Below are 24,266 nucleotides of genomic sequence, written 5' to 3'. Positions count from 1 at the left end.
TACTTAGTATATGCCAGTTCACATGGACTGTGAATGAATCAACTGCTCTTTAGTCTTCCAACATGGAGTGCTCTTCTTGAACTGTTGATGTTTTAGATAGTACTGGTAACTGTTCCTATAAGCATGGCCAAGTTTCAATTTTGCAACAAATTGAAAAGTTCTAATTCAAAGTAGGCCTTGAACATCCTTCCTTTTTCCACAAAGGTGAATTCAGACAGTGACATGGGTGAGAATCACTTTAGAAGTAGAATAGGTTTGTGATTCTTTGACTAATTCAGTAACTGTGTGACTAATGCTACTACTGATGATGATGATGATGATGGTGATGATACAAATATTTGCAAACGTACACACGCTTATTTGCGCCGCACAGATCAAAAGGGTCATTTTATACACGTGGGCTCTTGGCACCTAAATATATCTTGTCGGCGAGGTTGCGGAGAAGCGCGCGGCTCCACTGAAGCTTCAGTTCCGCCCAGGGCTGATGAGCAACGATCACTTACACCGTCACACACACACGCGCACACACACATGCACGCGGGGAGGAGCTTTGCATACAGGAGAGGTGCAGGGCGCATGAGAGCGCAGTTTAACGGAGAGCGCAGGGAAGAGGCGCAGTTAAAGTGGAGTGTGGAGTGAATAGACTGCAGCTAAAGCGGATTGCAGGGAAGAGGCTCAAATTTCACATCACAGATCACTACAGCACTGTGACACTGGAGCTCAGAAGGACACACTCAGATGGCACGACTCATTCCCACGGCACAACGCTAGAGCTTTCCGATCCACCTGTAAACATCATCTGGAAACATGCGTTTAACTCATTTATAACTCCCATTTCTCCTTTTAACGCGACACTGATTATCCTGCTCTCTAAGTAAGTCTTGGACTAAAGTTGTGGTTGGTATTTACTTTCAAACCACGCGCTGTTTGCCGGTTATTATCTCCTCTGATGAGTAGATTAGAAGCTTGTTGAAGGAAAAGGCAGGTTAGACTAAAATGGAACAAGACACCAAAGTTGCTCGCGGTTCTCCTGGGGAAAGGACTTGCGCCGAGCATCCGTGTAAAAGTGGCGCCTGGCCGAGGCGGACGGAGGTGTGTGGTGCGGTGGCGGTGTGTGTCGCGCTTTGCCTCTTCTCTCTCGGAGTGTGTGTGCTGGTGTATCTGCGCACCTCGGAGCTACAGGCCAGGGTAAACAGCTTGGAGAAGTACAGAGAGCCCCAGCACTCAGCCTGGATGTTTCTCGAGCAGGTGGAACCAGTGCTCTTAAATCGCCTGGATCAGATGCTGGAAGAGGTGAGTCAGGATATCAGGATATGGGAACTTTTGATGCATGAGGAAACAATCAGGTTGCAGCAAATATATCTTGCAAGTATTTTGTATTCACATTCTTGGTGTGGTATGTTTTAATCTCACCATCTAGATCAAGTTGTAGGCTACATAACTGAAAATCAAATATATCTCGTTACTAGGCCTGGCTGAAATGTCAGTGCCAATATGACCAATTTAATGGAATGAAATGCTCTATCTCTTAAGTAAATGCATTTTATGTCACAGAAGCAACTTGTTTGGGGCTTGTAAAATCATTCACCTAAAAAAAAAATACTTTTAACAAGTCTTTAACAAGACATCTGAGAATCTCTAGTGCCCCGCTAGCCAGCTCTTCTCCCTGACCAGATGTCCTTTCTCTTTGTTATTTTCTTTCTGTTTATGCACCATTCACTTTCACTGAGCACCTGGTCTAAACTGTTTGCTACTCGGTGCCTCCAGACATTGTCCATTGCAAAGCTGATATTGCTGTATGCAGGGGGCATCATTAACATTCTAATCTCTGATTTTCATAGGAAGTCTTGAAATCCATAAAATGCAGAAAAACTGAGTTTTTAATTTGTATGATCATACGTTTTGTAATGAGCTACCATGCACATTTTTCTATTTCATAATATGCAGTGTTTTTCTATTCTGACGCTTACCTTTCCGCAATTACCAGCCATGTGAGCTACCCGTCTTCCTCATTTGTATTTTACCACATAACATACAATTCAGTACTAAATTATAATTTACAAGTGTCTTCGGCTGTTTTAAATCACAAAATGTAGTTTAATCCTTTAAAAATGTAATTTGATCATTTTTATTATTCTTCTTATTTAATAAGAAGAATTTTAAATCCTATATTCAAACTGGGAACTATCAGTGTCAAGAAAAGTGTCAGTTAAAATGCCTTAATTCTTGTCTCACAGGCCACCAGTTAACCTTTATGCATCCCATTTCACATTTTTATGAATCTCTAAGTGCTTTCAGCACTAGCCCCACACACCAAATTTTGTGTTGTGCTGAGTCCAAAACAGTGAGGTGTAGAAAAGTGAGATATACAGTCTCTCACAGCTATACTTTCCTCACACAGGCCTCTAATGGTCACTCACCAAGCAGTGTGTAAAGTATGTGCTGTGCCGTGGTGTCTTGGGAAGACCGAACCCTGCTTTTGGAATTTCAGGCCATAGTTAGTAAAGCTGTCAGAACAGCAAAAGACAGTCTAGGCCACAGTGAAGCAATGCAGACTGCAAGAGAGGCAGCCGGAACGTCTCAGTGCGAAAGTAAAGTGAGGTGGGGTTCAATCCAGGGTCTGGGTTAGTGCTGAAAAACATCTTAGTTATTTACAGTGGCTTGCAGGTGTCTTATGATTTGGCTCTGTGTTTGAACTTATAGTGTTTATCTGGTGCGGTCAGGGTAATGTCACCATCAACTAATTCTATTTTTGCCACTTATGTATAATAGCTGCATTTCAGTTTTCATTACTCTATCATTAACTTCAGAAAGACACGTTAAATAAACTCCAGACTCCAAACTAATAAAATCAATAGACTTCATTTAGTACTGAAAATAAGAGGTGTTTTTCTTGGCTGCAAAATCTGGGAGTCAATGAGGTAATCAGATGCTGTAATAAAAAAAATGCAATTTAATTTTTAGAACTGCTAAAGTACTCTGAAAGCAGCTGACACATTACTATATTTACCATAATGTCACCAGTAACACCACACACACCATGTACTGGTGCAAGGCATTGAATCATAAAATGCAGTGATGTATAATACTAATAAAAAAAAATAAAATAAAAATAAAATAATAATAATAATAATAATAATAGTGTGAAAATGAAAATTACTGTGGCTGTTCAAGGTTTTGCCCTGGAAAATATGGGAATTTGTTCCATATTTATAAAAGACAAAAGCTTTTAGACAAATCAGGGCACAATTCTTTTTAGGAAACATAATTTGATAGTTTTTAATAGTTTTATAATTGAGATATTTTCCAAGCCTCAGTTGAACTTCCTCAAGAATCGACTTGCTTAATACAGCTATTACAGTTTACCGTTGTGACATTGTTCCTCATTTCATTCCTCTCTTATTAATCTTCATTAGCTCTATTTCTTTTTTACAAGACTCTCAACTGTTCTGCAGTCAGTGTCAGTGTTGTGTAAAAAAAGTATTGATTGTAGTGCCTGAGACTGGTCTGTGTAAAGACTTTTGCAGCTGGGTAGAGAGTGTGCCAGTATCAACCAAATAAACCCATGGAATGAATTGTGGTTAGGGAAAGAGAAATATGTTGGATATAACTAAGAATAATTTCTCAGAAACATTTGAATTTTACATTAATTTATTGGGCATGATATACTGTGTGCTAATCACAGTCACAGTCGCAGAATTTATTTGATTTACTAAATCTCCCTTATCTGTTGAACAGAAATAACAATTCATCCGTTACTGTTATAAGTTCTACTCCTGATCTTAGTAAAATATCATGTATCCTAAGTTTTCAGAGATTAACCTTTAATTTACTGTTTCTCACATCAGCAGTAACTATAACATTTTAAGTGTAAAAGTTGTATTTGAAACATATATATCAAGCTGTTTTTCTTCATTCTTTTGCAGAAGTTAGCGTCTCGTCTGCCAAAGACCAGAGAGACTCGGGATGTCTCCCATGCCTGTCTGTGTCCACCAGGTAGGTCTAACCATTTGCTTCTGAACACAGCCATACTGACTATAACACACCTGGCTTTTGAAGAAAGCAGTGGTTACCACCGTTTTATTTGCTTTGTGGTTGTCTTTCACAGAGGCTTTTGAGACTTCCATTCACAAATCCCACTCCTATTCTGGTCCTGTAGGTGTATTTTTAGCCATGGCTGTAATATGAAAACATATCTAGTCAATTATATTCCGTGTCCCTCTGTAATTTGAAAGACGTGAAAAGTGTGTATAGAAAAAGTCCCTTTCTTGTTTGTCCAAACGAAATGGGGTGCACTTGTGCCTCTGATCTGGCATCTCTAATAGTGACAGGTGCAGTCATATTTTGGGCTCGGTTGGCAGTCATTGACTTTCACTTGTGTCATGGTGGGTTATGATGCAAAACAGAGTGACAGGATGGCATCATCTCAGAATTCCAGGGCATAGCAAACCGTCAAAGTCCAGAGCTGATGGGTAATAAGTCACACTTGGCTCAGTAGGGTCATGTCTCCTAGGATATAACCTGAGTAATACAATCATGGGAACACAATGTGGTCTAGTGATATGACAATAACCACAAAGTTAAGGGAGCAATGTGAGCGCACATGTAAGGAGCTTTTGTCTATTGTTTTGTTACTGATACTCACCTCTGTATCTGTAATTTCTTAACTTTCTATGGAAAGCAGAATACTCAATAAATTTCTAGAGTGTCAGTCATGCAGATATTTGTTTCCTTACTCCAGACTCCAGGTGTAAGCCATTAGCTTGTGTGTGTGAGAAAGAAAAAGAGAAAGAGGTGAGACAGTACACACATCTAAGTGTTAATTTGCCCATCAGCAGTAGCCATCAGTGTTAACATAGGCGAGGGCCCAGATGGTGTCTGTGTTTGAACATGTTTGTACTTTATGACTTTGGTGTGAGAGACATCCTGGTCTCATGATGACCACAGTTTGTGAATTTTCTGATTGTGAGTAAGTCCATGCTTTAATATTAAAGTGACATGTTTATGTATAAATACTTAGTGTAGAATATTGTAGGGATAGTTTTATTAGATAGCATTCAAATAGTAGCCTATGTTACATGTAAGCTTACTCATGCGTATGTTTACTGTATGTGTGTGAATACAATATGAATATGTATATGTAGTGCTCTCCTTCCTCCAGCTGCCTCCTGTCAATCATTCTCTCAGGCCGTGCTCAGATTGCTTCCATTCCTTTGTTTATTTTCAGTGCTAAGGGACACGCAGTAGTGGCCCCCATCTGCGGCCCTCAGACACCTCTCCTGAAACGCACACGTGCTTACATACAAAACACAGACTTCTGCTTGGTAGACAACTTAACATCTCCAAGGGTATCATCTATCATCACTTAACCCCAAATCATAAAGTTCATGTATTTCCTTAAAAAGGTTAAAAAAAAAAACATTTCCCATAACTTATTTCACAGGATCATTAAGCTCTTGCACAATACCTACAATACAAGAAAAATATTTCTGCATTTATATGAATTTAATGTTGTAGTTATTCATATTATTGCTTATTAGCAGTTGTCTCGTTCCAATTAACTCTGCATCCACCACATTTTTTTAGTCAAAACCTGTAACCTGAGTTTATACAGAAAAGCCCCAACAAAATCATTTGGTAAAGTTTGATTGCTGTACGTGTCCAATGTTGAGTGTCCTTGACATTCAGTCACAGTGTGTTTAGATGGAAAAGATTCAGTGTTATGGCCTCTGGCCTCTGTCCTTTGTTAACAGATTAATGCATTACATAAATACAAGCTTAAAGCATGGTTTAACCTGGATTACAGTAGCAAAACATTATTAAATACTCCCTCATTAACATTATTTTCTTTAAAGCAAATTCAGAATCTGAAGTGAATGTGACAGTGAAGTCCACTCGACGTTAATCAAGCGTTATGTGTCAGGAAAGTCTGTGCTACAGTAGGTTGAGTCAGGATTGTGTGCATTCATGGTGAACTTTAAAAGCTCTTAACAGCTGAAAGATTAACTCTGGCTTACAAAGAAAATATGTGTGTCAATTTTTCAGAATTTGAACAAATTGATATCATGTGTTCAAACTGCTCAGGATTCTATTGTTTGGTATTATATATAAATTTATTATTTAAGCCAAAGAAGCGTCATGATATAATATATTATAGCTTGGATATTTTAGCTTAGGCAACATATTATAGTCTACACTGTAATTCTGTAATCAACTGAAAAAATAGTGGTTTTCAAACCTAACTGTTCTCTCTCCAAGAGCACTGTTTATGAAAAAGGGGCTCATGAAAGCTGTCCTAATAACACTTAATATTGGACATAATGGCTATGACAGTCTTTAGAGGTGTGGGGACGACAGTCCCGTTCTTCATTTCTTTTTCCTGAAGAAATATCCAAGAAAATGTCATTCAGACCTTCACTCTCTGGCAGCCTGTTCCAAGAAGAGCTTGCTTTACTTCAGAGAGTTTTTAACCCTTTAAAATGGCAAAAGGTTACCATTAGTTAATCTTCTGCATAAGATGTTCATTTAAATTGTAGTACATTTAGGCACTTATAAAATATCCAATAAAGATATTGATTCTCAACTTATATATAAAAGATGAGGTCAGCTTAAGTCTGCTAAACCTCCATTTACCAGTTTTGCTTCAGGGCAAGTTGTCTGTGTATCTGATCTCGAATCTGTGTAATCCTTTAAACTTGAATGGAAAATTCCAGATTTTTGTGAGTTATGAAATATGCTATTAGTCAAATCCTGCTTTCTGGAATAGTTGCCTCTTCCACACTGCACTGTGATCTCAGCTTTGCAGATGAGTATGTGTAAACATTATTATTCAGCAATTGGCATCAGTTTGATCGTGACTTAGATAGTGTTGCTAAGTGTCTCATAGTGACATGGTTTGTGATTGAATCACTGTTGCGTGAGCAGTGTACTAAAACAGACGAAAACAGAAAAAAAACAATGATTTAATAATGTGGAAAATTGATGTGTGGCTAGGTGTGTTTGTTACCCATAATTTAGTAAAGGCTAGTGTTAGTAATGTGTTTAAATCACCATATGGATCAAAGTAAGGATTGATAACAAAGGTAAGAACAAATACTGTATCATAGGTAATAATACAGTCTTTGGTTTGTGAGAGATTTCCCTATGGAACATAAGCCAACGGTCGTGTCAGAGAACAGAAAAACTTTCATGACTGTTAGATTGAGTCCAGGTCTCAGCCCCAGGAGCTCTCTTGAATCCACATATTGTTTGCTGAAGAGCTGAGTGGCACTTTCTTGGACATTGCTTCAGGAAAAGGAGAAGAAAGAGGCTGCTGTACCATCACCTTCACACACCACACACCCCCATAGCTCTCATACTTAGCTGCTTTGTAACTACAGGCAGGCACTGGTTTAAAGAGTCGATCTTTAAATATGTATGTTACACTCAATAATCTGTGTCTTCTGGAGATCCAGTGGATTGTGTTTACTTGTTTGGCTAATGGAAAGAATAGTCTCATGTCTGTAGAGGTCATCTGCAGTGGATTAGCCACGAGGAAAAAGCAAGTGAGCATGGCAGGAAAAGCCAGTGGATAAAGGCCTCTAAAGCCGCACCCCTTCAGCTGCCGGAAGTGAGCTTTGACAGTTTATGTGGTTAGGGTCCGAGGGGAGTCCATGTCTAGTGTGTATGAAACCAGAGCTGGACTGTAGTGTCTCTAAGTATGGCATATTTGTCATAGCAGCTTCTACACACCAGCAATAGCAACAGCAAAGCACACAACACAACACATTATATTAGTGTTGTGACTCTGGAAATCTCTAATGAAACTAAGATTAATAGTTTCATTACCAGTGTAATTACTTTACATTCACTGTACAATGCAAATTATACAGCAACACACAGGTGATAAGTGGGTGTGAGGAATCAGCATGTAAACTAGCTATCACTTAGATAGGTAGCTTTTTACCAGATGTTTAATTAATAAAGGCAGTAAAAGATGTGAAACAAAATGGCACAAACAAGGCACCAATAGTCGACAACTCATTGGATAACTAGAAATATAATAAATAATTAGCAATAACGTTAGTTATATATATGCCAGTAACACAACAGAAACAGTCTAGCTACTTCACAGAAAGATTTATACAAGCAACTACAGTTCCTCTTTACACTGAATATATGCCTTGTGATAGAGTCAAGCTCAAGGAAATATTAATAGTTAATAATACCTATACCAGAACATGGTGTGGCCCTTTGTCTTGGTGTTTAAAATTCTCAAACAGCAAGGGAAACATATTTTAGTGTTTCCTGTTAAAATGATTGAACATTTTTTAAGAACCAGCGACCTTATGTATTGAAGTCTAAATCACATTTGATCAGATCTGCTAAACCATCCTGTACCCTGATTAATGCCATTAGCAGTGGGGATAAGTCCATCATGAATGTTGAGCAGTGTTGTGTAAAGACATTTGGACTGTTTGGTTGCAGAAGTTCCATACTGTCTCATTAGAGTGCCCTCTTGTGTCAGGATGTTCACGTCAAGCACAGTGGTGGACGTCAAGCGACTGGCATGACGGGCACTCAGAGAACGCCCAGTGCTCTCCCTGATGACAGACCAATGTAGACTGTACTGGATCAAAGAATGACTGTGTGTGTGAGCAAGTTGGAGAGATAGAGATTCAGAAAAGAGAAAGAGAGGGTGGGAAAGAATGAGAGAGCACCTGCGAGAACACATGGGATGCATATCCAAATTAAGCCAGTCCAGTAAAGCCATTTAATCCAAATTTAAAAATACCCCCCAGATACCCTGAAGAGGCAAGGCCGCTTCACCCTTGTAAATGAGAGGCAGCTTTAAACTCCATGCTGAGGTCAGGCATAGAGGTCAGTGGCTCTGGCCATTTAAGCGCCCCCAAGTTCAACTTGTCATGCCTGCTGACAGGAAGAGGCAGTGGCAGATCTCCTTTCCTGGCGTGTGATTAGCTTACAGCTCAGCTGCCAGAGAGCGCTTTTACTGGGGGGATAGTTGTTGTCTGCTAACTGTGCCCAGCAGACACGCAGTCTCGCAAGAGGGCCAGAGAACGTATGAAGAAAGAGCGTAGTTACAGGAATGTCTGTAGTAGACAAAAAAACGGGTGGCTAGAGAGCACTGACAGTGTGAGAGGAAGAGAAAGACAGACAGGGAAAGAGCGCGTGAGTTGGAAATGAAGGAGAACACTATGTGGTTAGCCATCTGCTTTTCACATTGAATCTTGTATTGACCGAGGATCTGCTTCTGAAATCCCCCTTTTTTGCCCTAAAAAACAATGACATCTTAAACATATTATTTTATTCAGAGGAATTTGACAGCCATCTCTTAATACTCATTTTGGAACAAACAGTTTGGCAGGATTTAGCATGCACGTATATACATAATTTATTCCAGATGAGACAGAAGAGGATACGGCTTGAACATAGAGCGATGATTATTTGACTAAATGCATTTCATTTTGTGTATTTTAATAATGGTTGCACAACATAGCAGCAGTCCACATGAATTTGGTGCTTGTCAAATGTCTTCTGAACTGTTCATTCTGACCAGAATCTAAATCATGTCGTCCCATGCATTAGGTCTTGAATATATGCATCAGGTTTCATCTTATTTTATTCCAGGCATGTTTCTTGAATAATAATGAGAGGAAATGCATGGATGGTCCTCTGTGTGTGGCCATACGTGTGGCTACTTACCCTTTTACAAATAAATGCATGATAGTGAATGTGCGTACGTGAAGTAGGGTTATTAGCCCTGCACCACTGAGCCTGCTATGAAAATTACTCTTGGACAGCTTTTAGCAAAAGAAACTCGTCTGGAACAGTGCAGTTTAAGTTCTGGATAAACAAACAGAATGGCATGCTAAATGCTGGAAATTTTCCACGCTTATTTGGAGTTTGATTCATAACAAAGTTTACATTGTTTTGGAAGAACATGCCATATTTGGATGATAATTTTATTCAAAGACAAAATTATGAAATGTGCTTTATTATATTAAATACTGTATCTTTGTTGGTGGTGTGTTGAAAACAAAGCCAGATATAGAGAATAAATTCTCTGACACACTATATGGCCAAACCTTTGTTAACACATGACCATCACACCCATATGTGGGCTTTGTCAAGCTGTATCCACAAAGTCTGACGAGGTTACAAGGTTTCCCTTCATTGGAACTAAGAAATCCAAATCTGTTCTAGCATGGCAGTGCTCCTGTGCATATTGTGAGGTCCATGAAGACATGGTTTGCCAAAATTGCCTTTGGATACTGTGCCCCAGGTCTCCTCACCCAACATCAGTATCTGAACTCGCTAATGCTCTGGCGTCTACAACTGACGCTCTCCAACAACTAATGGAAAGCTTTCCTAGAAGAATAGATGTTATTTTAATACCAGGAGGGTATAATACAAGGGAGGTCTAAATATACAATTGGAAGTTCAATGTGCACTTATTGGTGTGATGGTCGGCTGTCCTCAAACCTTTATATAATGCTATATAATGTAAAGAGTAGGTAAGCTGTTACACATACAGTTTAATGTATTCTTACAGATACTATTAAAATGGTAAGAATTCTAAACAATGCAATAACTGTAGTGTAAGTGAAAAGCCAAAAACATTATGGTTTGAAGAGAAATTTCAGTTAATCACTAGAGTAAATGATGTATCAACTGATTTTAAATTGTATGTCCGTACAAATTGCTGACATACAGTTCAGTGTTTATTAGACATTTTTAAAAAACCGTCTAGCATTATGCTGTAGATCATCCTGTTACAATGTGCGAATCAGCTAAAACTAGCTGGGAAACCAAACTGAATCGACAAATATACTATATCTATGAATTTGTTCTGACATAATTGAATTACATGCTTCAGAAATAAATTTGAAATTGAAACAGATGCAACACCACAGCAAACTCTCCCACTAAGCAGAGCAAAACAAAGCCTGGTGAGTTTATAAGATTTTATCCATAATTACATCTTTAAATCAGAGACCTCTTACTGATATTTCATGTAGGCCCAGGTTTCAGCTTCCTGCTAAGCAGTGTGTGTTGGCATGGTCTGAACAGGCCCCTTGCTTGCAGCAGACTTCCTGTGGGCATCAGAGCACACGCTGCTGTCCGCTGCTCAGAGGGAGCCAGTTCTTATGTTAACAGCTCTGGGCTGACTGCCAAAAACAACACTTTATTTTGAATCTGAAAGTAGGAAAAAAAAAATCTCCCTCTGGAGTATTTTTGTCACTGGGCACAGCAGCCATGGTAGTTGGAATTGTAGTAGCTCATTTCAGAAGGTCATGCATCACCTTTTGGAGTCCAAGTCTAATTATGGGCTCAAAAGTTCTGGTGGTGAAGGATGTTGCTGGGTCCCTCAAAAAGGAACAGGTTCCCCTCCATAGGTGAACCACAACCTTTAAAGCTTTGCGAAATTGCCCTGACATTTCCAGGGGCTTTTTATGCAGTGCAAAAGAGGTCTGTTAAAGTCTGTATGTTATTATGCACCATTAGAGGCACGAATTTGTACATCTCTGTGAAACTGTGCTGGAACAGAAGCCCATCTGCTTTGCATCAGCCACTAATTTCTGGTAAACGAACAGCCTCAGATGAAATTTTATATTGGAAGGAAGTGATAGAATCTTTCCAACCATAAAGTCATTACAAAAAAACATGAATTTCACCACCATGACCATCATTGTGGCCACTTCATAAACTGTCATTTTCAGAAAAAATGATTGTTGTGAGCCTATACAGAGCTTCTCAATTTCCATGAAACCTCGTTAATAAACTCTTTTAAATTTTAAGATTGTCAGATTTTCTTCTGGGTCTTGATTTTCTCAAAAGCTCACATGTTTTTCTGGATCTCACAACTTACATGTAAAGGGCAAGAATAATGGTAAAAGTCATCACATAAAAGGAGAACCTCTCTGCTTGAAATAGAAAGACTTGACGGTAAGGGCAAAGTAATGAAGGAATCAGATTCCTGGCTAAAGGCTTGCCATCAATGCTATCCTTATTCGAATAAAGACTAAACCAGATGTCTGTGCATGAGAATGCCTTACCTAGATGACTTACCTTCATCTTTTATGTCCACATCAGGCTTTGATTTTGTGAACTGGCTTTTGCCATTTCCTCTTGGTTTAATTTCCTTTTCCTATGAAACGTAAATGCTCAGGTGTAATGTTGAGCTTAGGCTATTAATGACCCATGAAAAGTTTGCGTCACCTAAGGATAATGTTTAAGATTGATTGATTGATTTCAGCAATAGCTATAGTCCAAATCAAGACAATATAATGATTCACATTAACACCCTGCCTATACTAAAACACTGCAATTTTACAACTGGTGTAAATTAGGGTGGTTGCATGACCTGAAATATTTGTACTTTAATTAGTTTTTTTCAAAAAGAATTTCTTTAATTTACTGTTAAAATTTTAACCAAGGATTATAAAACTATTTACTCTTTACTGAATAGACCGAGAGCTTAACAAATGCTTTACATTTATGTTTTACGTTAGTGTGGATGGTGGGGTGTTAAGTTACAGACTAAAGAAGATCCTCAGGGCGTACTCTGACTCTTAACCTCTCACCCCTCATCTCTAGAATTACCTACAGTCACTTAGTGAGGGTGAATTAGGCTTTTGTCAGAGGACAAGCATCTTACACAATGGATTGCTCTATAAGTTTAGCTCATAGATAACACGAACAGTTGTTTTATTTACAGATTTTCATCACATATACTAATCTGTCCTGTGATTGCTGGTTAGTCAACCTAACAGTGTTTCCATCATCGTCCTCCTTATATGCCCCCCTACTCACACCCCCACCCCATCCCATCCCCCACCACCTGACATGAAGTGCTTAGGAAAAACTGTTTAGAGCGATTTAGAGAACTTTTCTTCTCTTTAGCCTTGTTATGTCTCAGGCCTGTCAGCTTTTACCACCCCATTGCTCCTTCATTAACATTAGTTTGAGAGACCCTAGAATGTCACTGGATTCTTATCTCTTTCTTGTTGCAGTTTTAATGGTTTCCCTCATCATCCCTTTCTTTCTATACTTTCTCTAGTGTGTTTCTATTCCAAAATCTGTTTTATTTAAAACAACTCCTCTTCCCTTAAGCTATAATAAGGGGATACAGATAAATAAAGGTCAACAGGAATCAAAGCCAGTGTTTTATTGGAGAGCTTTCATGTTTTTATCAGCGTGCCTTCCGGGCATAATAGATTTATAGGTAGCAGTAGGCAATAAAATTGACCAGATTTCTATTTTGGGGTTGGTAATATGACCGGTTTGTGATGGCATATGAGGACGTTTAAGGAATTTTACATTCATAAAAAATTTTTTTTTAAATATTATTTTTAGGCAGCAAAGATCAAACATAGAACCATAAAAAGGTTTGTACCTCTGGTGGAATCCCTAAAGGACTATAGAAGGCTCAGAATGTTATATACAGTATATAGAGATATTATGAATTGTGGCAACATGTAAATATTATTTTGTGTTAAATTGCATTAGGGTGAAATGTTAGACCTCTTGTTAAATTGTTCTGATTGTTCCTAGCCAGCCAGATTTTGTTCTTCAATATTTCCAGGGAAAAAAAAAGTCTGACCTCTGACTCTCAGGGTTTTCAGTATTTTCAGTAAATCAGATGGTTGTAATTGTTGGCCTTGATTAATGCAGTCACTCAGTTTATGTTCAGTGAATCAACATGTTAGTGTTGAGAGCATGAGAAAGTAAATAAATGATTATGTCAAAGAATTCATCCACAATAGCATCTGTCTATTGCAATCTGTCAGGTGAAGTACTGCACCGACAATAAACTTTTTTCACAGAGGTTAAGGAGGTCAATTAGTTAGGAACTGCTGATTACCAACCAGAAACATTTGTTCAACAAGTTAAAAGTTCTGCTTGCTGATTTTAGATTAGCAACTGAGCAACGTCACCCACAACTGCTGTTCTCTTTCTTAATCTAAAAACCTGTGCTGCTCATTGATTTTTTTTTTCTTGCTTTTTATGTAGTTCCACTTTTCTTCATTTTTTAAAGTTACAGTTGAATCACTTATTACCACGCCAAGCATTTCTGTCATTTTTTACTTTTGTGACCTAAAGTACTTTAAATGCTTTTTCATCAGAGAATGCAAAACTTCCTCCATAGGGTCTTGCTTTTCTGCCTTTGTCTTGCAAAGCTTTTAGAGAGCAAAGTCTCAGAGGCAGGGAGTTCTATGTATTTAACAGAGACCCTGGAGCCAGACCTAGCTTCCATTCCTACTGACGCCAAGAAACTAGGGACCTCAGGTTGACTTTCTGATGAAAGAGAGGGAGAGAAATCGTGGAAGAAAACACCAGGAAGATAAACGATTAGGGAGAGAAGAAAGAGATACCTTTAACTAAGTAGGATTTCTCAGAACCAGGTCCATTGTTTGGTTCATTTGACATCAGAAGGAATCTGATAATGAACAGACCAGAACTCATTTACCTGAACATCCTGTTACATCATCACAGACACAAGATGTCATTACTGAAGACAAGCTGATCATTTTGACAGAGGTCTACTAATAAAGGGGGGGTGGGGGCTTACATGTTTATCGGTACACGTGTCTAAGGGAAAAGTTTATATCTGCTTCTATTTTTATTTTCATTTTAACTGTATTACATGCCCTTTCTGTTTATTTATTAATTATTCTGGGTAGGAATAGCAAAGAGCTGATAGACAATTATTAATTCACAAATACCAGAATCCAGACAGAGACGAGGCCCACAGGCTAGTGTTGCAGACGGGTCTCGACCGCTGTCAACACAGGATCCTGCCTACTCAAATCCAGAGCACTGAACAATCCTTTTTTGCCAGCTAAGCGGAATAGAGCCTTTACGGCAAATACAGAAAAACAAGACAAGAAAAAATTGTTGGCTATTTGTGCTGAGAACAGAATCTTTCATCAGATGGTAAAGCCAGAGATGAGTAATTTATGAATGAATCATCAGTGTAAGGAGTGAAAAGATGCTGATGATAAACAAACCCATGTATTTGAAATAGTAATGCTTTGATTATTACGTATGCAAGTTGAGTTTCAAGTGTGAAGACACTGTTGCTAAGCATCACAGAGAACATAATGTGGGCAATTGTAATTTAATGCAATGGCAAGTACTTGACAATGTAAATCTGCTTTGTGATCATTTACATAGTTAAAAGTGCTATAGAAATATATTTAACTTGAACTGAATTGAATTATTTTGTATGTGCATATTCTGTAAATGAGGTCAGAGGCTAACGAGAGTTCTGTGTCACCTTGTGAGACTTTTTGTGATGCAAAACTCCGGGAATTTGCTTTTGCATCTGTGTATAGCGTGTGTAATTATGTGTATTTGTGAACATTGTTGGAGAAGGAGGTGACAGGACTTATCAAACAGAGAAAAGCAATTGCTTTTGGAGATGTAAACATGGCCAGCTTCCCCTTTCTCCTCATCATTAACCCAGCCCCATTTGGTTTGCTCATCTCACCACAAAGCATTCGTTTGATGTCCTCTAGATAAACAAGGTTATTTACAGTGCTGAGGGGATACTTTGCCCCTCACTGAGAGGCCCTCCTCTGGGAGAACAGGGTGAGGTATGTTCACGGTGTGTGTCAACGAGTATGTGTACAAGTGTGGGACAGTGTCAGAGCCTTGTTCTCAAACACAGAGAAAAACTTTACCTGGATGAGTCAAATACACACTGTCCACACTGAGAGGAATGACCTAATTGGGACCTTATGCCGCCAAGACATTTACTTTAACAGATTGCTCTTCTGTGATCTAGTGAGTTAGAAAAAATACAACAACTAAGGAATGGAAAATGTTTACATACAGTATGTTCTCTTTACAGTGTAGTAAAAAGGACATAAGAGCTCACCTCAGACAGACTCCCGCTTTCTTTTCCATGAATTGACTGTCCAAATATGTGCATGCCTTCTTCTGATCTGTGTTTGGAATTGCTGATGACTGCAGTTCTATGATTGTCCTGTCCATGCCTTTCTGTCAGACAGAGAGGGGCCACTTTTTTTAACTTTCTGATGAAGGCAGTCTGGAGGGCTTTCTTCAAAAACTGACATCCTATTTTACCATAGCTTTAGAGCAGCATTTGGGCTTAGAAATGAAGCAGGTAAGACTTGGCTAAACTAAAGATAGAGGGAGAGATTTACTATTAGCTTATCAAAGGTCACCATGATAACACAACACAGGCAGTGTGTGTGTGTGTGTGTGTGGTGTCTGTGTGTTTATAAGTGTGACTATGAATAAAAAAAACTTGCTCTTGATCATCTTATTATAATAATTCAAATATTTAGAGATATGCAACAATTATCATCTAGCCCTATACTCCATGGTAATAATTACCTAAATCACAGCTTCCTTAGATGATTTCTTTGAATGGGATATTTTTTTTTACTCTGGATTGCTTTGAACAAAAAGCATGGCACCATATAATAGCAGTGAAAATGCCAAAATAACCATAATGATATTTTATAGTCTTCTCTTTTTATTCCATTTTTGTTTTCCTTTATTAAATTTTATTATTCGGTAGAGTCGCTCATGATTGAGGCAAAGCTGGCCAGGATCATCACCTCTATTCTTTGGCATCCTTGGTAATTTGGGGATTGTTGAAATTTTGTGGTTCATAAATGTACGCAGAACTAAAATTGAAAGGACTCAAGAGACATGAAATAAACACACACACACACACACATTTTCCTAATTCTCCACTAACAGAAATTTGTCATACAAACTCACATAGACAGAAACATCCTCATTCACACAGTAAGAAAACAATAGCTGTCTGATTTGGTGTTCACTGAATATGTCACTTTATACTGTTGCACCCATTCAGACTGAATTTTGGGATTAAAGCATGAGATCACCTCAGGGCAAGCCACCTTTATGACCTTCTTGTTTGGTAGCCTAAACATTGCTCTCTTTGTATGACTCGGGTTATTTGCCTTCACGGTTGATGCTTAAGCTTCAGCCTGTTTTTTTGTGATTACTGATGTGTGTTAAGAGAGATTTCCTGATGCGTGAGGCCTCGAGGATGGATTGGGAAGGACACCACAGAGTGACGCTGGAGGGCTGTATGCATGATCAGATCAGGATGGCGTCCGACATCGCAATTGTATTGTGTGTGTGTGTGTTGTAGATGCTTTAGGAGAGCCAGTCAGCAGTCCTGGTATTTGGTTCGAAGTTCTGCTCCGCTGATCAGGGGTTCAGAGCTGTAGAACAGAGGATGACTTGCGCAGGAGCTCACATTGTTGTAAGCACAACAGTTTAGTAGCAGATGGTTGCTGAGCCACACACACAGTGTCTCAGACACACAGTGGGTTGAGACACACACACACACACACTTTTTGCTATGTTGAAGAGCTTACAGTTCCAGTACATGGATTATTTATATGACATTTATTCCTCACTATATATTTTGTTTTATTATTTGGATGAAAAAAACAGTGGTAAAGCCAAATCTCATGAAAAAAAACATTTTTCCATTTGAACCTTGATTCTGGAATAGCATTCAATTAGACATTTCTGTTCTATCGCTGCAATACAATTTGCAATTTGCAAACAGAGGTAATTGGTGTTGTGATTGTGGAGGCCTGATGTCTGCTTCTCAGGCTTGTGGAGACTCAAGGACACAGACTTTTGGATGAGTGACAAAGCAGGTCATTTGTTTTCCACAACAAGCTGGCTGACTTCCTCCAATGTTGAAATGCCTTGGGAGCAACCATTTAGATCTGGAGCACAACATTCCAGGATTCTGCTGCTGAATGAGAGAATATGCACTGGTTAAAACCACGCAAGTCAAACAAGAGGTCTGCTCTATGTTTGTTTTTAAGTGTATGCATATACACTAACTGAGCACTTTATTAGAAATACCTATGCAGCTACTCATTCATGCAATTATCTATCCATTATCTCATCTTATCTGGTGGCAGCAGCATGACAAACCTTGAGTCCTTGAGGCAAATGGGCTACAACAGCAGAAGACCATGCTGGATTCCATTTCTGTCAGGCATGAGCAGAAAGCTAAGGCTAAAGGGGGCACAGAACTGGTCAGATGAAGTCTGGAAAAATCTAGCCTGATGAATCTCCATTTCTGTTGAGGCACATAGATAGTAGAGTCAGAATTTGGCACCCAAAATTTTAATTCATAGACCCATCATGGCTTGTGTCAGTGGCCCAAGCTAGTGGAGGTGTTGTAAATGTTGGGGGTATTTTATCTCGGCACAATTTGGACCACTTAATACAATCAATCATTGCTTGAACGCCAATGAGTTCAGCATTCTTCAGTGACTTTCCCACTCACTGGATCTAAATTCAGTAGAAAGGCTTTGGGGTGTGGATGAAAGTGCAGCTGAAGATTCTGTAGTTGGACCAGAACCTCAAATGAATGTTTTCGACATCTTGTGGAATCTGTGCCACAGAGATTTGAGGCTGTTTTGGAGCAAAGGGAGACCTTCCCAGTATTACTACAGTGTTCCTAATAAAGTGTGTTTTGAGTGTACAGTGCATCTGTGATTGTCGATGAATATAAATGGTATTGATCTTGGTCTATTTATCTTAATTACATTTTAATCATATTGATGTAATACTGCTCATATAGGAAAGCTATAAATTGGGTTGTTTCCCATGTAGCATTTGTGCATGTCTCTTGTGAACTGACTAAGGTATGAGTTCAGACTCACCGTGGGCTTAATAGAGTAAGGACTCTGGAGTGGCTTTCTACAGGCCAGTGTAGTTTATGCTTCAGGGATGACAGAGTGTTTGGATTCCGGAGCCTAGGCTGGCATGCAGTGGTGTTGGGTGATGAGGAGAAGTTGGACTCTCATTAAAGAACACAGGCATACTTCTCATCCTACTTCATTTAGAGTTATAGAGGAAATAAGAGATAAATAACACTCAAGTGAAAAGACAGAGAGAGCATTTGGGATTGGGAGGACTCTAGTTTGTGTGTGTTCTGGGATTTTTTGAAAGCTGTTATGATTAGTATTAAAGCTTCCTGAATAAAGGAAATGAACAGAACTTAACAGATTCTCTCCAAAATACATTACTCAAATGCTTCCTCTAAGTGACATCCACCCGGTAATGGGAATCAAACACAGCATACAAACATAAACACATTAATGCGATGCTGTTTCCTTTTATTTTACATTCAGACAAGATCTAGAGCTGATGAATTCCTTAGCCATTGACCTTAGGTTATCTTATAGTTTAATCATGTGATTAGATGACAAGTCATGCTGATATTTCAGTAGTTAATATGAGCTGACTGTCAAACTGTTTATTGTAATAAAAATGGGTGATTTTTACTCTGCCTGTCTTACAGAATCCCAGTATGACACTCCATGTCTAGGACACTAGCGTTTGTGTCAGTAGGGATTATTTTGAGCTGTAATTGAGAAGCGTGTTGAAAATGTTCTTGGTATACCACAGCAACAGTCTCAGACTAAGCTATACAGGGTCACTGAACATGGCAACAACAATGTACTAGCAGATTGTACTTGGTTTGAGTTTGATTATTTTTGTTGTAGCTTGAGTTTTCTCAGGCAATTTGTACAGCAGAGGCTGTGGAAGAACACTCAATGGCTTTGTGTTTGGGAAATGAAGGAATGTGCATGTGTCCTTCATACCTTAACGTTTCTGGATGGAACTCAGTGTTCGAGGTCAAGTCTGTTTCTCTCATCTTAAGGAAACTTGATACATTCATGTGATTTTCTCTTTTTAGTCCTGTTTGCCTTTTGTGTGGATGTGTCATCCTTCAACAAGTCTGGGTTTATTTTGCTACCCTGTTAGAGGGGCTTGAAGGGTCTGATCGAGAACAGACCCCCTTTTTTGTAATGGGTGACTAAGAAATGGCCTGTGGCCTCAAACAGAAGACTTAATTGCATTATTAACTGTTTCAAAATTGTTAAAGATATTAAAAAAGCAGGATTTAAAAAAGGATTTAATCAGTTAAAAATCAAACTCTTGGTTCACATTAGATTAGAAGAAAAGATTTTTGGTTACATAGAAAGATATTTACTACAGTTGTCATCAGAAAAAAAAACCCTTTGCTTTACTGCCATTAAACTGCCATCACCAGTTAGCTCAGTTCCCAGATAATAAGCACCTGCCTGCTTTGCAGTTGTTCACTGATGCTGGTACTGAATACAGCTTATATTACTACATGAAGAAACGTAGTGTAGTATAAACAAGTGTTAATAGAAAGAGTAGCTTGTTGGAATGACTTGCAGTATTTTAACACTCTTCTGACACCTGAATGTCACAGAATTTTAACTGTCAAAAGAAACACCATCTGAGATTCATGTAGATGCGCCCTCATCTCAGAGCTGAAGGAACAGCTTGGCTCAGGCTCTGCTCCAAGTGTCACATCACATGAACAGGAGTGTGGCCTCCCTCACAGAAGGGAAAGGATATATTGCTAATTGCAGTAATTTGTAAGCTACACTCACTGTACATTTATTTACTGTACTAGTGCTACAGTATGCTCCCTGACTCTGGGAGCTTTGGTTATACTCTTTATAGAAATACTTGCAATCATATATATATATATATATATATATATATATATATATATATATATATATATATATATATATATATACACATACATATATATATATATATATATATATATATATATATATATATATATATATATATATATATATATATATATATATATATATATATATATATATATTACATGGGTCATTCTCCCCAGTAACTCTCCATTTGACTGCCCTCCTGCTCCCCAGCAGGTCTGAGACTGTGCAGTTCTTTTAACACTTTAGTGCCTGTGTAATGCTGATTCCAACAGCTCTGGTTTTGCAATCAGCCAGCAGGCAGCACACATTTGATAGGCACTTTTAACACCAGCAATGATGTGTAGAGTGCTGTTGGCCATATGCCTGCTCTGGAACACACATGGTAAACACATCAAGGTGCACAACGTCTATTTCAGCAATGCCACTGAAGTCTGCACATCAAGCTTCTGTTTTAATAGCTCTTGTCATGGCAGTATGCCGCCCTTTTCGCTCAGTAACCAAATAGTAGTAGAGATATGCTCCCTAAGCACCATATCACCTTTTTTATGCTCTGGGACACAGTATCTGAAATCAAAATGTAGGTGGTTAAGTCCTGCCCATGGTGGTCTTCTGAGACATCCCTACAGCTGTAGTCTTTCATTTAACTGATCTAACAAAATTCAGTAGCAGATTTGCCTGACATGATCCTGTTCTGGAGAAAAAACACTATCCTGGTATAAATTTCATCATGAGCACATTTTTACTATAACAAGATTATGAGGAAGACTGATTGGTGTTTCAGGAACATATTCTGCTTGTAAATTACTATATTTGTCAGCAGTCTCTCATAATGTGAGTGATTTTTTTCTTTTGCTATTGGACGGTATTGTGTGCTTTCTTTATTTTAAGGGGATTTTCCCCCCTAGAGTACAAAGAGAAATCTGTTTCAAAACAAGAACACTAATCTTGTCTTTTATCACCCTCCCAACATAAATAAAGTCTCCCAGGGGTTAAAGATGGTCTTAAAAAAATGGACATGGCAATTAGAATTTCTGTAGCAGAACCATGAAACCTGCTGTAGTTTAGATGTTGTTTTAACCTTATCTATGCAACTATTTGTCTTCCACTGCAAAGTGTTTGTTATTCAAGAAATGGTCGTGTGTGTGTGTGTGTGTGTGTGTGTGTGTGGGTGTGTGTGTGTGTGTGAGAGAGAGAGAGAGAGAGAGAGAGAGAGAGAGTAGGACAAGCTTGGCTCCTTCATGTTCCAGGCTGCCCCTTAGGCCTTATCTTTATTTCAAATAACAGTTATAGACTGATTCCAGGGGTCAGTAATTTCATTCTGGTTTAAAGATACCTTATTTACTTGGCTCAGTAGTGGTGCTAAAGAAGGGAAATCACCAAATTGTGCTGGGTCCTGACCCTCTTGGACAGGCATGGGTGGCATCTGAGGCAACCATTCTTAGTTATGGAATAAGGCCATACTTGTTTCCACATTGTTTAAGCAGTGAGCATCAAATACGAACTGGCATTTCATCACAAACTATTCTGACCTTACCCCCTCAATCTACGCTTTCTTTTTCTTTCTGACAACTTTCATTCATCCAGGTACTTGGGCTGAGATCCAAGTTAACACTAGATAGTTTTACATCATAAATGTTGCTTGAAGCTATCTCAGTTACATCAGGTATTTGAAGCTATGCAAACACCAGTGTGAGACCACATAAAGTCCTTAAGGTTAGCTTGCTGGAGAAGGTTTTGACTTTCATTGTGCTGCATTCTATATACATCAATTATGTATGTTTTTTATATTTTGTTCCTGCAGCCTTTTGTTTTCAAGTCCCCGGCAGAGTAGCTTCTTTAAAGTATAATGTCTTACACATGTGTAGGGTCTTGTAGGTGTTAATGCATCCCTGATCTTTTAAATCTCCATTTTATTTGTAATAGATAATCTGAGATTTTCCTTTTGTGTGTGGATAAAAAGTGGGATGGTATTTCTCCCCGTGGCCTTGTTGATATTCCTGTTACTCCATAGTGCTCTGTTTTTCTGATAATGAAGTCAGATATTCTGCTCACTTCCTGGCTATTTCTTTTTTGTTATTGATTCACTAAGCAGGACCAAATTAAAGTGGAGCAAGCAAGAGCTTACCATGTCAACCAGAGTGAATTGTTAGATTTCAGTTCAATCAGTCCATTGAAGGAAGTGAAGTCAGAACAAGTCCTTATTAAACCCTGTGCACCATAGTGAAGTCTACCCACACTTTTATAGTACATCATAACTCAATGAAAAGCAAGCTGGAGTTTGAAGCAGCACCATTCCCTTGTTTCTGTGAATCTCTGGAACATCCATTCACTGGGCATGTGGACTGTATGATGTGGTGTTAGCATGTGCAGTCATGTGAAAATAGGATTACAGAGTAACCATAGGTGTTCCTGTGCAGGCTCCATTGCTGGATTTTAGACACATCATAGGCCTGCAATTATGGATAAATTTCTTTGGGGCTGCAATTTAATTTTGACCAGAAAAAAGGAAGATTTATGTGTTGCTCTAGCTCACGAATCATCTCAATGGATTGGAATAGGAAGCTTTTCTTCTACCGAGACTGGAAAAGGTGGTCAGATATTTAATGTATACTTTTTCCTCCGGAGAGTAATTTGGGAGAATGATGGTAAAGTCAGGTTAATAGTGGCTTTTCTGGCACCACCACAATGGGGTCTTTGTGGTGATCTGTAAGAGGCTTGCTGTAATTATTTAATCTTGGTCTTAGTGCCTCAGTTATTCATCTCTAAGGACTGTTTGGGAAAATATTTCAGCTTCTATCTTGCCACAAATGAGCTTGAAAGATTGCAATAAGTGCATGTAACTTCAACCTTTTGGCCTTTTGAGAAAAGCTGTAATTGACACAAGATACAGAGAAATATAGTGCTACCAATAACTCTGCGAAACGAATGGAATTATCACTGAAACTGCATAGCCAAATGGAACCATTTTTTGGATTACAGAAGTTGTTTTATTGCATTGTTGGCTTATGTGGTTCCCTATTTGCACATTTTAAATTTATGATGCCAGCACAGAAGAGACATAAGAGTAAGTGAAAATGACTGTTGTGTGGTGATTCACCTGACTCGACCTGCCTACAGGAGGAGTATGTATGATGGACTGTTGGCGCCTCTCTATTTGAGTTTTTTGTGAAAATATTGAAACCTGATATGACTTTTCTTTAGAGTTTATTGGCTCCATGAGGATGCAAGAAGTGCACGGAGAATGGTACCCCCTTTTCCAACAAGTCATTGCATCTCCTTGGCTTTCTAGAAGGGTCACATAAAAGTATTTTTATTTGAATATTTCTCTTTAACAAGGCTGTGAATAAAAGATGTGAAATGCAATGAAAGTTCCTTTTTTAAAATGTTGAATGTACTCTCACACAGGGTTTATGGCTAAAAAAGGCTTTCATTATAATAATTTTATAAGTAAACTAAAACTCCACAGAAATTAATGAGCTCAACAGTAGTTGGCGTAAGGTAATACTGTTCATGGTGTAGCCATTCTGCAAACCCTGTGGCTTTGACAACAACCCTGAGAAAGTTAACTTGCAGTTAACTGGCTTGTGGACATTTGATCATCACACCAGTATGTGCCTGTTCCAAAACCCTAGGCATTAACACAGAGGTCCCCATTTGTTGTTATTACAGTCTTTATTCTTCTGGGAAGGCTTTCCATTAGAT

General features: G+C 38.6%; 1 protein-coding gene across 1 annotated transcript in view; it reads left to right on the top strand.

The window, feature by feature from the left end:
- The first annotated feature begins 550 nt into the window (after positions 1-550).
- Positions 551-24,266, top strand: part of col13a1 (collagen, type XIII, alpha 1) — a 73,192-nt gene continuing 49,476 nt past the window's right edge. Inside the window, exons 1-2 of the mRNA XM_058381184.1 lie at positions 551-1,293; positions 3,927-3,996. Coding sequence (XP_058237167.1) covers positions 997-1,293; positions 3,927-3,996 — 367 coding nt within the window. The 5' untranslated portion in view covers positions 551-996. The remainder of the gene's footprint in view (positions 1,294-3,926; positions 3,997-24,266) is intronic.

Source organism: Hemibagrus wyckioides, linkage group LG03 (assembly GCF_019097595.1).
Source record: "Hemibagrus wyckioides isolate EC202008001 linkage group LG03, SWU_Hwy_1.0, whole genome shotgun sequence".
In the NCBI taxonomy this organism is placed as follows: Eukaryota; Metazoa; Chordata; class Actinopteri; order Siluriformes; family Bagridae; genus Hemibagrus; species Hemibagrus wyckioides.
This window is presented reverse-complemented; position numbering and strand designations above follow the sequence as displayed.